A 14102-nucleotide genomic window follows, 5' to 3' on the forward strand; every position below is an offset into this window, starting at 1 on the left:
GCGAGGCTTTCTGCCTTCACCAACTCTGCCAACCGCCTGTACGAACTGAGGATGACCTCTGAACCCAGACGGCAGGAGTCATTAGTGCCGACATGAGCAACAATTTGCAGTAAGGTGCACTCAGTGCTATCGCCGCCGGCAGGGCTTCCTCCATATCTCGGATGAGGAGAGCAAGCAGACAGAGTGAACACTGGCCTTCTTCCCCGAGCTTTCTGCTATTTTCCTAAGGGGCTCCATCAGCCGCCTAATGTTGGAGCTCCCAATAACTAATAAACACCTCCCCCCGTGTGCCTGCTCGGACCTTGCTGAAGGAGCGGCCACATGTCCACTCACAGGCAGAGCAGGCGACGCCACACGGTCAGCCTCCACATTGACCCTCCGCCTCATGCGCCGCCGCGAACGCCGCTGAACCCGCCACTCCCCTTGCGGAGAGGGTGGCCCAACCGCGCCCGGTACCCGCGAAGATGTCTCAACAGCAGGGACAGTGGGTGAAGCATGTAACACCTGGGGTGTACCATGCGACGCACCAGAATCCCCACTGCTGCTACACTCCGAGGCAGCAGCCTGTAGACGGCTGACCATGGCCATCAACACGTTCAGCTGTTCGTGACCAGTGGCCAGCTTCTCCTGCGTCCGTACACAGCAGTCACACATCCTATCCATTCTCAGAAATGAATTTACTGTAGAGAGTTGATCAACTTTTAACTAGACTGCTAATTCACTAAAGGCAGCTGATAGCTGACTAAACTGTGGTTACTAGACGCTTCTTGTAGAAAACAATGAAAATAGCACTACCTGTCTGTGGACTGTATTGAAAACAAACACTAGCACTACTGGCACTATGGCTAACTAAAGGGACTCTCTCTGACTGTATTCAAAACAAACACAAAATCTATGGAACACTATTACTAGCACTTGACAATTAAAGCTTCCTAAAAGCAAAAACACACGGGAGAAGAAGTGACAAGTAAGAAAAATACAGTTCATCACTAATCTTGTAATCTGATACTTAATCATTCTCTTTTCACAACTCAAAAATATGCACGGCTGCAGCCCAATTGGAGTGAGGAGTTGGGTTTGATGGAGTAGGTGAAAGGAAAAAGGAGGCAGGGAGATGGAGACAGGACAGAAGAAAGGACAAGTGACACTTGGGAATGAGAAGTATCCACGGAACAGTCCAAAAGTGAATGCACTTAAATTTGATAGGGCCATCACTTAAATGCTTACCTTCAGCCCATATTCATTCATAGCTCTTTTCTTCATTGTTGTGGAAATATCATCGCATAATCCATAAACTGCAAAATTTTCATTAAGTTTTTTCAAAGATCTTCCACCATGAATCCAAACTAGGTCAAATCGTGGAGAACAGTTCACTGTAATTCTCTCTGATACAATATAGTCCCTGATTGATCCTGTAGAAGGAAAATGCTAATATATGCAAAATGATAGACATATTTATGGTACACTAGTGTTCAAAGTTAATTTTCTTACCTACAGCATCAATAGCAATTAATCTGTTCTCGGAAGCAGGATGCCATGAAAATGATGTTATGCTGTGTGTACTACATGGCTGCACACTTCTCTCCAAGAGCGTTGGTTCTACTTCATCAGTTCCCACAACTGTGTGCCGAATATCATGCAGATTTATGGAGCAACTATCTCTAAGCAACGACCCCAGAAGATTACGTCTGTTGACAATGGCACAAATGTATATATAGGTGAAAGTCTCCTGTACCATATGTGTACAGGAACAGTGACTAAAACTAGTCAATTACACTGTTTAAATAACTTACTTTGACATTTTTAAGTTCCACAAAGTGGAACAGCATTGTGAATGTCATCATGAGTAAATGTGAGACTGCTTGGGACATACAATGTGATGCTGAATGTGCTATTACTGACAGCAGTTGCTGCTGTTAATAATAATAATAATACACAGGAAAAATGTTAGCAAATAAGTTCTCCTTCTTTCTATGAGCATAACAGCAATTTCACATTCTACACAACACAATCATCTACAGTAACCGACAAGACTCTTCCAGAGAAACATCAAGAGCTCAACTAAATTGTATTAAAAAGGTGGCCCACAAGAAAGGCAAATAAACAACATAAAATGCATCATTTGACATACAGTAGTACAAAATAAAGCTGTCGTCATCAGTCTGAAGAATGATTCGAGCATACAGTGCTTTAATAGGCATGGTTGTGTTTAAAGTGGTATGCCATTGCCTTCCTTGACCTTGAACTGACTTATCCAGCCAGTTACAATGGACCTACAGTTAAATTGGATTCTGAACCACAACACAACTCTACATTCTTTGTAGCAACCAACTCTGCCAGAAGTGAAAACAGGCAGATAAAAACCCTACGAATGACTGGGGATTGAACCCAAGACCTTTGGATCCATACTCTGGCACTTTAACAATAATCCACAGAGCCACACCATCTGAAACGCCGGCCACTGTGGACAAGCGGTTTTAGGCACTTCAGTCCGGAACTGTGCTGCTGCTACGGTCGCAGGTTCGAATCCCGCCTCAGGCATGGATGTGTGTGATGTCCTTAGGTTAGACAGGTTTAATTAGTTCTAAGTCTAGGGGACTGATGACCTCAGATGTTAAGTCCCATAGTGCTTAGAGCCATTTGAACCATTTGAAACAAATAAAACTGTAACAAAAGGAACCGAGTAATTGTGTTTTTGATCCAGTTTGAAAATATGTGGCATGATATGCTGGTAGTAAATATAATATTTGTTGTTGTTGTGTTGTTGTGGTCTTCAGTCCTGAGACTGGTTTGATGCAGCTCTCCATGCTACTCTATCCTGTGCAAGTCCCTTCAGCTCCCAGTACCTACTGCAACCTACATCCTTCTGAATCTGCTTAGTGTATTCATCTCTCGGTCTCCCTCTACGATTTTTACCCTCCACGCTGCCCTCCAATGCTAAATTTGTGATCCCCTGATGCCTCAAAACATGTCCTACCAACCGATCTCTTCTTCTAGTCAAGTTGTGCCACAAACTTCTCTTCTCCCCAATCCTATTCAATACCTCCTCATTAGTTACGTGATCTACCCATCTTATCTTCAACATTCTTCTGTAGCACCACATTTCGAAAGCTTCTATTCTCTTCTTGTCCATACTAGTTATCGTCCATGTTTCACTTGCATACATGTCTACACTCCATACAAATACTTTCAGAAACAACTTCCTGACACTTAAATCTATACTTGACGTTAACAAATTTCTCTTCTTCAGAAACGATTTCCTTGCCATTGCCAATCTACATTTTATATCCTCTCTACTTCGACCATCATCAGTTATTTTACTCCCTAAATAGCAAAACTCCTTTACTACTTTAAGTGTCTCATTTCCTAATCCAATTCCCTTAGCATCACCCCGATTTAATTTGACTACATTCCATTATCCTCGTTTTGCTTTTGTTGATGTTCATCTTATATCCTCCTTTCAAGACACTGTCCATCCCATTCAACTGCTCTTCCAAGTCCTTTGCTGTCTCTGACAGAATTACAATGTCATCGGCGAACCTCAAAGTTTTTACTTCTTCTCCATGAATTTTAATACCTACTCCGAATTTTTCTTTTGTTTCCTTTACTGCTTGCTCAATATACAGATTGAATAACATCGGGGAGAGGCTACAACCCTGTCTCACTCCTTTCCCAACCACTGCTTCCCTTTCATGCCCCTCGACTCTTATAACTGCCATCTGGTTTCTGTACAAATTGTAAATAGCCTTTCGCTCCCTGTATTTTACCCCTGCCACCTTTAGAATGTGAAAGAGAGTATTCCAGTCAACATTGTCAAAAGCTTTCTCTAAGTCTACAAATGCTAGAAACGTAGGTTTGCCTTTTCTTAATCTTTCTTCTAAGATAAGTCGTAAGGTTAGTATTGCCTCACGTGTTCCAACATTTCTACGGAATCCAAACTGATCTTCCCCGAGGTCCGCTTCTACCAGTTTTTCCATTCGTCTGTAAAGAATTCGCGTTAATATTTTGCAGCTGTGACTTATTAAACTGATAGTTCGGTAACTTTCACATCTGTCAACACCTGCTTTCTTTGGGATTGGAATTATTATATTCTTCTTGAAGTCTGAGGGTATTTCACCTGTCTCATACATCTTGCTCACCAGATGGTAGAGTTTTGTCAGGACTGGCTCTCCCAAGGCCGTCAGTAGTTCTAATGGAATGTTGTCTACTCCCGGGGCCTTGTTTCGACTCGGGTCTTTCAATGCTCTGTCAAACTCTTCACACAGTATCGTATCTCCCATTTCATCTTCATCTACATCCTCTTCCATTACCATAATATTGTCGTCAAGTACATCACCCTTGTATAAACCCTCTATATACTCCTTCCACCTTTCTGTCTTCCCTTCTTTGCTTAGAACTGGGTTGTCATCTGAGCTCTTGATATTCATACAAGTGGTTCTCTTCTCTCCAAAGGTCTCTTTAATTTTCCTGTAGGCAGTATCTATCTTACCCCTAGTGAGACAAGCCTCTACATCCTCACATTTGTCCTCTAGCCATGCCTGCTTAGCCATTTTGCACTTCCTGTTGATCTCATTTTTGAGAAGTTTGTATTCCTTTTTGCCTGCTTCATTTACTGCATTTTTATATTTTCTCCTTTCATCAATTAAATTCAATATTTTTTCTGTTACCCAAGGATTTCTATTAGCCCTCGCCTTTTTACCTACTTGATCGTCTGCTGCTTTCACTACTTCATCCCTCAGAGCTACCCATTCTTCTTCTACTGTATTTCTTTCCCCCATTCCTGTCAATTGTTCCCTTATGCTCTCCCTGAAACTCTCTACAACCTCTCGTTCTTTCAATTTATCCAGGTCCCATCTCCTTAAATTCCCACCTTTTTGCAGTTTCTTCAGTTTCAATCTGCAGTTCATAACCAAGAGATTGTGGTCAGAATCCATAATATTTAATTAATTATATACTCAGAATTATATACTCAGAATCCATAATATTTAATTAATTATATACTCTCATATACCGAATAAGTTAACGGTCTTGGCACAATGGCAACACCATCAGATCACTGAAGTTAAGCACTGTCGGCCTGGGCTAGCACTCGGATGGGCGACCATCTGAGTCTGCCGTGTGCTGTTGGCAAATGAGGTGCACACAGCCCTTTTGATGTTAATAATGGAGCTACTTGTGAAGTGGCAGCTCCAGTCACAAAAACTGATAACAGCCGCGAGAGTGGTGTGCTGAACACGTCTCTCCACATCCGCATTCCGCATCCAGTGACACCCATTGACAGAGGATGACAAAACAGTCAGTCAGTACTGCTGGGCCTATATAGGTCTGTTCGGACAGAGATATACCAAACAGCACGTCTCTACTATGTCATAAATGAGCTCGTAACTAATCTAGGCAATTACCAAGGCAGAAACATTTCTATGTACCACTTACTATGTTTTGACTGAAAAATTACTTGCTAGTGATAAGACAGGCACAAAGAGCTGTATTCCGTCTTCTTTACTTGGCCAGCATTTTCAGATGTAAGCACTAGTGCTGAATAGTAAATATAAGGCCCAATGTAAGTCCTACAGACACCAAGAGCAACAAACCTGGTAGGACACCATAAAATCTTTGTGACAGGTTTCCCTTGATTTAGTGTGAGCACAGGCTTCTCAAAGTTTCTAAGGTCCCAAATATATATCTGGTTTTCAATAAATGATGCTAACTGGTTCTCCATGTGTGGATCAATACAGACACCAAACACAGCTTTTGTGTTAGTTGCGTTCACTGCTCTGTTCGAATCTGCAAGATAGAAGCACACATATGGCCACAATTTCAACACAATGTATATTCAAAAGAATAGTTTCTACTTTCTCTCTGGTACTATATAAATAGAGAAGAATTACTTAGTTAATATCTGGAGTGTTCACGTGAAAACTTTGCCCTTAAATATGAAATATGAGTCTGGTTATAATACTTTCCCCACAGTCTACAAGAATATTATATTCTAGAGAATAATTATTGTTCTGACCCAATGCTGCAAAAACTTGCTGATGCTATAGTAATTTTAGTGCAGTCGCTAATACAAAGCGACATACTGTCATTAAATACATCATTTTAATATATTAGTTATTTTGTCAGTCATTCGCATGTTCCATAGCTCACATGTATAACTTCTATTGAATTGCTGTGGGATGATTCAGTTTACAAGGTAAGTTTACTTGACCCGTTTGTGCGCAAGGCTATGTGCTGGTCATTTGGAGGACACTAAATAGCATGGCGGTTTAAATTTAATAAACGTTATTTTTAATTATTTATTACACAGACTAATACAAAAAGCAGCCTCTAAGTTTCTACATAAACAATTAAATAAAAATATTTTTTGTGCAATTCATTTAATTGTTTCTCAGAATTATTGGAAACATATTTCCCACTCTGATGTTGGTACCTCGTGATTTTCTAAGAATTCAACAGCTTCTTGAGATACTATCCATGCATTTTTTATCTGACATATGGAAAACAAGAAACCATTAGGTGATAAAATAGATGAATATAGGCAATGAAACTCTGATTTGATGTTTTTCTCCTCCAAATAACCAATTTTTTGATATGGTGTATCGATGATGAATGATGCAAAATTTTTGGTTGTTTTGCTTTCCCTACTACCATATGTGGCATAAAAATGGTTGTATATCACTATGCATTTAACAGTTCTACACTCCTCTAAAACAATGGTTGCAACATGTACAGTGTAACAAAGAAACAAGTGATCATATTCTTCTGAGCGCTTCACAAACAAACAAACCACTTTTGGTGGTTTTGGCTCATCCTGAAACACCAAACAATTGATTGTAGTATAATTTTCAGCTTGTACGAATATAGCCAAGTTCAATTTCCTGTTAGGATGTTGTATACAGAATTTTCATTTCCCCAGTTAAATTTTTTGAGCATTTTCTTACACCAATTGACAAAAGCCTGAGTTTGAACTTTGGCACAATTTTGCAAAATCGATGAGGTGTACAATTTTTTCCACAGGTAAATGTTCATGAAAAACAGAATATACTGCAGTCTTTGATATACCTAAAGAAGCATCCCTCTCAAGTAAATTACATGTTGATCCTCTTCAATCATGTTGTGCTCAACCTCACAGATTTTTGGAACAATAACTAATTTTGGTTTACCTTAACAAAATTCATCACTAGAAGAAACACAACATTGACAACTGGTTATCAAAAGTTGAACAAAATGATTTAAGGTAGTGATGCTAAGCTAGGCCTTTACAAAAATCATGTAAAATCATCCAATTAATGTCTTCACACAAGGTTTACAGTTTTTCACAAAACTGTTTCTTTACACACTGACCATAAATAAACATCAGTTGCTTTTCAAGCTAGCACTGTTTTAACAACAACAACTTTTTTTAAAAAAAAATGTTTCATTTCAACATCATCATTTGGTGTATAAACTTAATAGGCAAGCCTTATAAAACAGGCAGACATATTTAACAAGGAGCAGCATATTTTAAATATTTCAACTGGTCATACAATTAACCCAACTCTCCTGTCTTCTTTTTAAACACATTTCATTATATTATGCCCTTCATTAAATTTTGAAATTGTACAGATTTTATATTTCAGTAGTATGTCTATACACTGAGCTGTACCTGACAGACAGTGAGTCAGACTCAAGTACAGACTGCAAAAATGGGCAGAGGCATCACAAATTACCAGTTAAATAGTGGACAATGGCCAATAACAAACCATACATCCAGAAACTGCTCTACATAATGGACTAAAGAAGCAACCACTTCATATATCTACCTTTACTCAATGCACATCAAAAGACACAGAGGTTAGTGTAAGTGATGCTAAGCCCCACTTGACACATAGCAAAAATTCAAAATTTGCCTGGACTGATGTGCCAAAGCATATGCTGATAGCAAGGTCACAGTACAACACAGATCACATATCAAGATGGTTCCCTAATTATTTTGGTGACTCATGGTGTCAACATCATGATGCAAGTCTGACATGATGAGCTACACACTATCAGGTTAGTATGTCTAATTCAATTTACTGTGAGTGTGGGTACAAACAGTAAACACTACTCAACCTCAGCACAGTATAGGATACAGTGAGCTTTAAAACCGTAATATTCTTTACACATTCACCCAATGATCTGAAATGCCTACAGACAATAACAATAACTTTGAAGACAATATTACATCTACTTCGTTAACAATTTAAACAATGGAAAGTCCAGGGCAAACCAACAACAATATGAAAAGGATAGATTGCTGTTTACTGCACAGAGGAGGCATTGAGCTACAGACAGGTGCAATGCAGCAACTGCAGCCTTTTCATTGTGCCTGTCTGCAACTCAACACCTACCCTATGCCATGCATAGCAATCTATTCTTTTCATATTGTTGTTATCATCATTTTTATCTGTACAAGTGTAACTGCGTTTTTTCCTGTAATTTTAAATCTAAAATTAAGTTCACTCAGCATGATCATGGGCTAAATTGGTCTACAGACAACTTTGTGAGTTAACTGTGTAGCCACAGAACCAACTGAAACAGCTACCTGTTGACTAACCTGAGATGATCTACAATACTATGATGACACCATCCATGGAACATATAACAGTTTAAACTAAATTACACTAAAAGTCCTCTGGCTGATGTCATATGTTCGCCATAAATAAAATGTTAATACCATGTATTTTATCACTCTTTAGAAAATGCTATTAGTCCTAATAACTGCAGTCCACTTGTTACTGCATCCCACAACTTTAGTGGAGCCAAGATGTCTACATTCCCTTATCCTAGCATCGTATCACCTTGTCCTGGATTGACAATTTGTTTCTTCCTTCTTTCTCTTTAGCCCTTAATGAAGGAACTATTGCTTCAAAAACTGGAGGTTTAGTGCGAGCTTTTGTACACTGGCACCCACAAGCCTCCAAGCTTCCACTGACACTTTTTGGGCAACATCACAATTTGTAAGATAATGTGAAATATGTGTAGCCAAGGATAATTCATTTGAGAAAACTATAACGTCTATCTATCACTTATTTTCATGAGATCAAGTACGCACATGAACACGGACACCCCCCCCCCCCCTCACACACACACACACACACACACACACACACACACACACACACACCAGATTCACAACAGATGGCTCCCTCTTAAGTTGAGGTCTGAGTAAAGCACCCCTTGTTTCTCACCTTCCCCAATCTGTTCCTCCTCCCTACCCAAAGAAGAAAATAATAACTCTCAAACCTAAGATAGCTTTTAGTTTTCTGTACTTTTATATAGGTCTGTCACAAGTATCCAGACTTTTGGCACCTTAAGTTTAGTTACATGCCAGCTACTCTTCCACCTTGTAACTTTATAACACAAAATGTTTGTAATTTTAATTGGATAATGCAGTGAGTTTTGAAAAATGAATCTGAAATGACACATGTCAATATAAATTTTTCAGAGCTATACCAAGAACATAGATATAAACCAAATGAACTCACCCCTGATGTCAAATACTTTCAAATGTTTACTGTTCATTCCTAATACAATATTTCTTGGCTGTAACCAGGCTAATGAGTGAGTTGTCTCTGACAGCCCCAGTTCTGCACAAGGCCGAACACTGTCAGGCATCTGCTGTTGCAAATGACATCTGGTTAAGTCCCAAACCAACAATGAGTGGTCAGCTCTGTTTTTGTCTAAACCAACAGCAAGTAAATTGCTATCCACAGGACTCCAAGCAACACCATTACATTGTCTTGAATGTCTTGGGACTGCAAAAAATAAATTATAGTGAGATGGAGGAACAGTGAAGTAATAATACATTTCATCAGAAAGCATACAATCCATCCATTCAAAAAATATTTATAAAGCTTGCTAACAATACAAAGAACACATCATAAGAAGCTATTTAATTCTGCGACTTAACCACTAATTTGCATCAATAATATCTGTTTGTGGATTTACAGTTATTATCCAAAAGTAAAGAAACAGAAGAGTTCAAAATGTATAGCAGATTTTAAGTTTGCAGATCACTGAGAAGGTAAAGATTACATAGCAGAAATTTCACAATTAGCTACAACTTTCAATGGTAAACCAACCAAGCTTTTGAACATGAGCATTTCTAAAGTAACATCTGTACTGAGTGGTTAAAGGTAAATTGTACTTAGTATGAATGTGTTACTCACAACCGAAAATGCTAGGCATTACAACACTTTGTTACAATGTAATATTTGGGTATCTTGCTACTAACAATGTTAAATCCCAATATGAAATTTTAAAATATATGCTAAGGTTCAAACATACACTGAGTAAAAGTGGATTTGTGTATACCTGCAAATTTTCCCTCATTTATATGTACAAAGAGAGTCAATTACACACAGCAAAAGTTGTGTCACCTTGGGTTGCTATAAACATCAAAAACTTTCTTTCCTGATCTTGTGCAGTGACGATTCTACTTATTCAAGTATTTAAAACAAATATTACACTTATCACTGCCTGAAAATGTTCAACTCCAAACATAAATCTAGTTACAGTCACAGTGGGCTCTGAATGACAAAAAGGATGAACACCGAACCACCTGAACATTTCCTCTGAAGTTTAATTAGGACCAATCTGTAAAATGGCCCTATCTTGCTGTTTGTCCTGTAAACAACACACCCATGCCATTCGACTAAGTTGGCTACATCCAGCTGTCTTTTCTATCTCTCACAGTACCAACTGTTGTACTACACTCGACAACTTAGAGATGATGCCAATTCAGGGTTGCCACAAGTTTCCCCAAATGACATTCCCTGATATTTCCCTGATTTACAGACAAGTTTCAGCATTTTCCCTGATAAATTTTGAGATCCCAACGGTAAATAAAGACATAAGCTGACAACAAAAGGTAAGGACTTTTGAATTTCACCCCCTTGTGAGCAAAAATCTTAAGTACTAATATCAACATCTTTTGTAATGAACTGTCCTTAGATGGAGAAAGCAGGCCAAATGGTATATGCGTTTAATTAAGACCACTGTTTTCATTTTATTTCAATGGAATGAAACACATTTGGTGACAAAAATATGTATTTCCTTGGAGTCAAATGACATATTTAAAATATCTTTCCTGATTTCAAAAATAACCTCAGAAATATGTAGACATCTTGAAAGAAGTGCATAAAGGGGGGAAGAGTTGTGCAAACCGACACTATAGGTGACCAATAAAATATCAGTTCTACTATGTTTGTTATTGTCAGTTATGATCCACTGTGTAATGTCTATTATTTTACAGGTATTGTGTGATTTTTCTTTCAAGAAATATATGAGTACATAGTATACAAACCACCAGCCACTGCCACAATTTACTTCTTCTTATCATCCATACTTTCTAAAATATAAACTACTTTCTAGGTGCCAAAATGTACTAGAATAAATAAAATGTATATAAAATGCTGCACTGTACAATGCACTTGCAGTGAGACAGACGCAATTCCTGAATCCATCGCACGAGGCCTCTGGCCTGCCCTGGAGCACTGCAGTCCCAGGTCCTTGGATAAACCACTAAAATCCTCCACATTATGCCAAACACAAACAGACCCAGCCTGTGGGTAGGTCAGTGAGACTAGATCCGACAGGTAGGGCTTGCACATTGGTGGGAAACGATGGGCTTCAGATCAGCTGAAATGGCTGCAGTTTTGCCCCGTCGTGGAAGTCTACTTGTGTGGACAGCTATTTATATGTCACAGACACCATGTTGATGAAATGAGACCACAGTGATTAATCTGTGCAACAGATAACTTGCGTAAAATACTCGAGAATCAGTACTAAGGTGATAGGTAGCAACTCACCACAAAGATGATCGCTGAGCCGCACACAAGTATGTTGTTGTTGTTGTTGTGGTCTGCAGTCCTGAGACTGGTTTGATGCAGCTCTCCATGCTACTCTATCCTGTGCAAGCTTCATCATCTCCCAGTAAGTACTGCAACCTACATCCTTCTGAATTTGCTTAGTGTATTCATCTCTTGGTCTCCCTCTACGATTTTTACCCTCCACACTGCCCTCCAATGCTAAATTTGTGATCCCTTGATGCCTCAGAACATGTCCTACCAACCGATCCCTTCTTCTAGTCAAGTTGTGCAACAAACTCTTCTTCTCCCCAATTCTATTCAATACCTCCTCATTACTTATGTGATCTACCCCTCTAATCTTCAGTATTCTTCTGTAGCACCACATTTCGAAAGCTTCTATTCTCTTCTTGTCCAAACTATTTATCGTCCATGTTTCACTTCCATACATGGTTACAATCCATTCAAGTACTTTCAGAAATGACTTCCTGACACTTAAATCAATACTCGATGTTAACAAATTTCTCTTCTACAGAAACGCTTTCCTTGCCATTGCCAGTCTGCATTTTATATCCTCTCTACTTCGACCATCATCAGTTATTTTGCTCCCCAAATAGCAAAACTCCTTTACTACTTTAAGTGTCTCATTTCCTAATCTAATTCCCTCAGCATCACCCGACTTCATTCGACTACATTCCATTATCCTCGTTTTGTTTTTGTTGATGTTCATCTTATACCCTCCTTTCAAGACACTGTCCATTCCATTCAACTGCTCTTCCAAGTCCTTTGCTGTCTCTGACAGAATTACAATGTCATCGGCAAACCTCAAAGTTTTTATTTCTTCTCCATGGATTTTAATACCTATTCCGAATTTTTCTTTTGTTTCCTTCACTGCTTGCTCAATATACAGATTGAATAACATCGGGGAGAGACTACAACCCTGTCTCACTCCCTTCCCAACCACTGCTTCCCTTTCATGTCCCTCGACTCTTATAACTGCCATCTGGTTTCTGTACAAATTGTAAATAGGCTTTCGCTCCCTGTATTTTACCCCTGCCACCTTCAGAATTTGAAAGAGCGTGTTCAGGTCAACATTGTCAAAAGCTTTCTCCAAGTCTACAAATGCTAGAAACGTAGGTTTGCCTTTTCTTAATCTAGCTTCTATGATAAGTCGTAGGGTCAGTATTGCCTCACGTGTTCCAATATTTCTACGGAATCCAAACTGATCTTCCCCGAGGTCGGCTTGTACTAGTTTTTCCATTTGTCTGTAAAGAATCCGCGTTAGTATTTTGCAACCGTGACTTATTAAACTGATAGTTCGGTAATTTTCACATTTGTCAACACCTGCTTTCTTTGGTATTGGAATTATTATATTCTTCTTGAAGTCTGAAGGTATTTCGCCTGTATCATACATCTTGCTCACCAGATGGTAGAGTTTCGTCAGGACTGGCTCTCCCAAGGCTGTCAGTAGTTCTAATGGAATGTTGTCTACTCCCGGGGCCTTGTTTCGACTCAGGTCTTTCAGTGTTCTGTCAAAGTCTTCACGCAGTATTATATCTCCCATTTCATCTTCATCTACATCCTCTTCCATTTCCACAATACTGTCCTCAAGTACATCGTCCTTGTATAGACCCTCTATATACTCCTTCCACCTTTCTGATTACCCTTCTTTGGTTAGAACTGGGTTTCCATCTGAGCTTTTGATATTCATACAAGTGGTTCTCTTTTTTCCAAAGGTCTCTTTAATTTTCCTGTAGGCTGTATGTATCTTACCCCTAGTGAGATAAGCCTCTACATCCTTACATTTGTCCTCTAGCCATGCCTGCTTAGCCATTTTGCACTTCCTGTCGATCTCATTTTTGAGACGTTTGTATTCCTTTTTGCCTGCTTCATTTACTGCATTTTTATATTTTCTCCTTTCATCAATTAAATTCAGTATTTCTTCTGTCACCCAAGGATTTCTACTAGCCCTCGTCTTTTTACCTACTTGATCCTCTGCTGCCTTCACTACTTCATCCCTCAAAGCTACCCATTCTTCTTCTACTGTATTTCTTTCCCCCATTCCTGTCAATTGTTCCCTTATACTCTCCCTGAAACTCTGTACAACCTCTGGTTTAGTCAGTTTATCCGGGTCCCATCTCCTTAAATTCCCACCTTTTTGCAGTTACTTTAATTTTAATCTACATGTCATAACCAATAGATTGTAGTCAGAATCCACATCAGTCCCTGGAAATGTCTTACAATTTAAAACCTGGTTCCTAAATCTCTGTC

The 14102-nt window shown here is 39.1% G+C and overlaps 1 protein-coding gene across 2 annotated transcripts in view; it reads right to left on the minus strand.

The window, feature by feature from the left end:
- LOC126415193 (GATOR complex protein MIOS) overlaps nt 1-14102 on the minus strand; it is a 212146-nt gene that overhangs the window by 159413 nt on the left and 38631 nt on the right. For both annotated transcript variants that reach the window (XM_050083411.1, XM_050083412.1), the window contains 4 exons: nt 9510-9779; nt 5592-5784; nt 1492-1688; nt 1228-1412 (listed from right to left, as the gene is read on the minus strand). In XM_050083411.1, coding sequence (XP_049939368.1) covers nt 1228-1412; nt 1492-1688; nt 5592-5784; nt 9510-9779 — 845 coding nt within the window. The remainder of the gene's footprint in view (nt 1-1227; nt 1413-1491; nt 1689-5591; nt 5785-9509; nt 9780-14102) is intronic.

Source organism: Schistocerca serialis, chromosome 1 (genome assembly GCF_023864345.2).
Source record: "Schistocerca serialis cubense isolate TAMUIC-IGC-003099 chromosome 1, iqSchSeri2.2, whole genome shotgun sequence".
NCBI classification, from domain to species: domain Eukaryota; kingdom Metazoa; phylum Arthropoda; class Insecta; order Orthoptera; family Acrididae; genus Schistocerca; species Schistocerca serialis.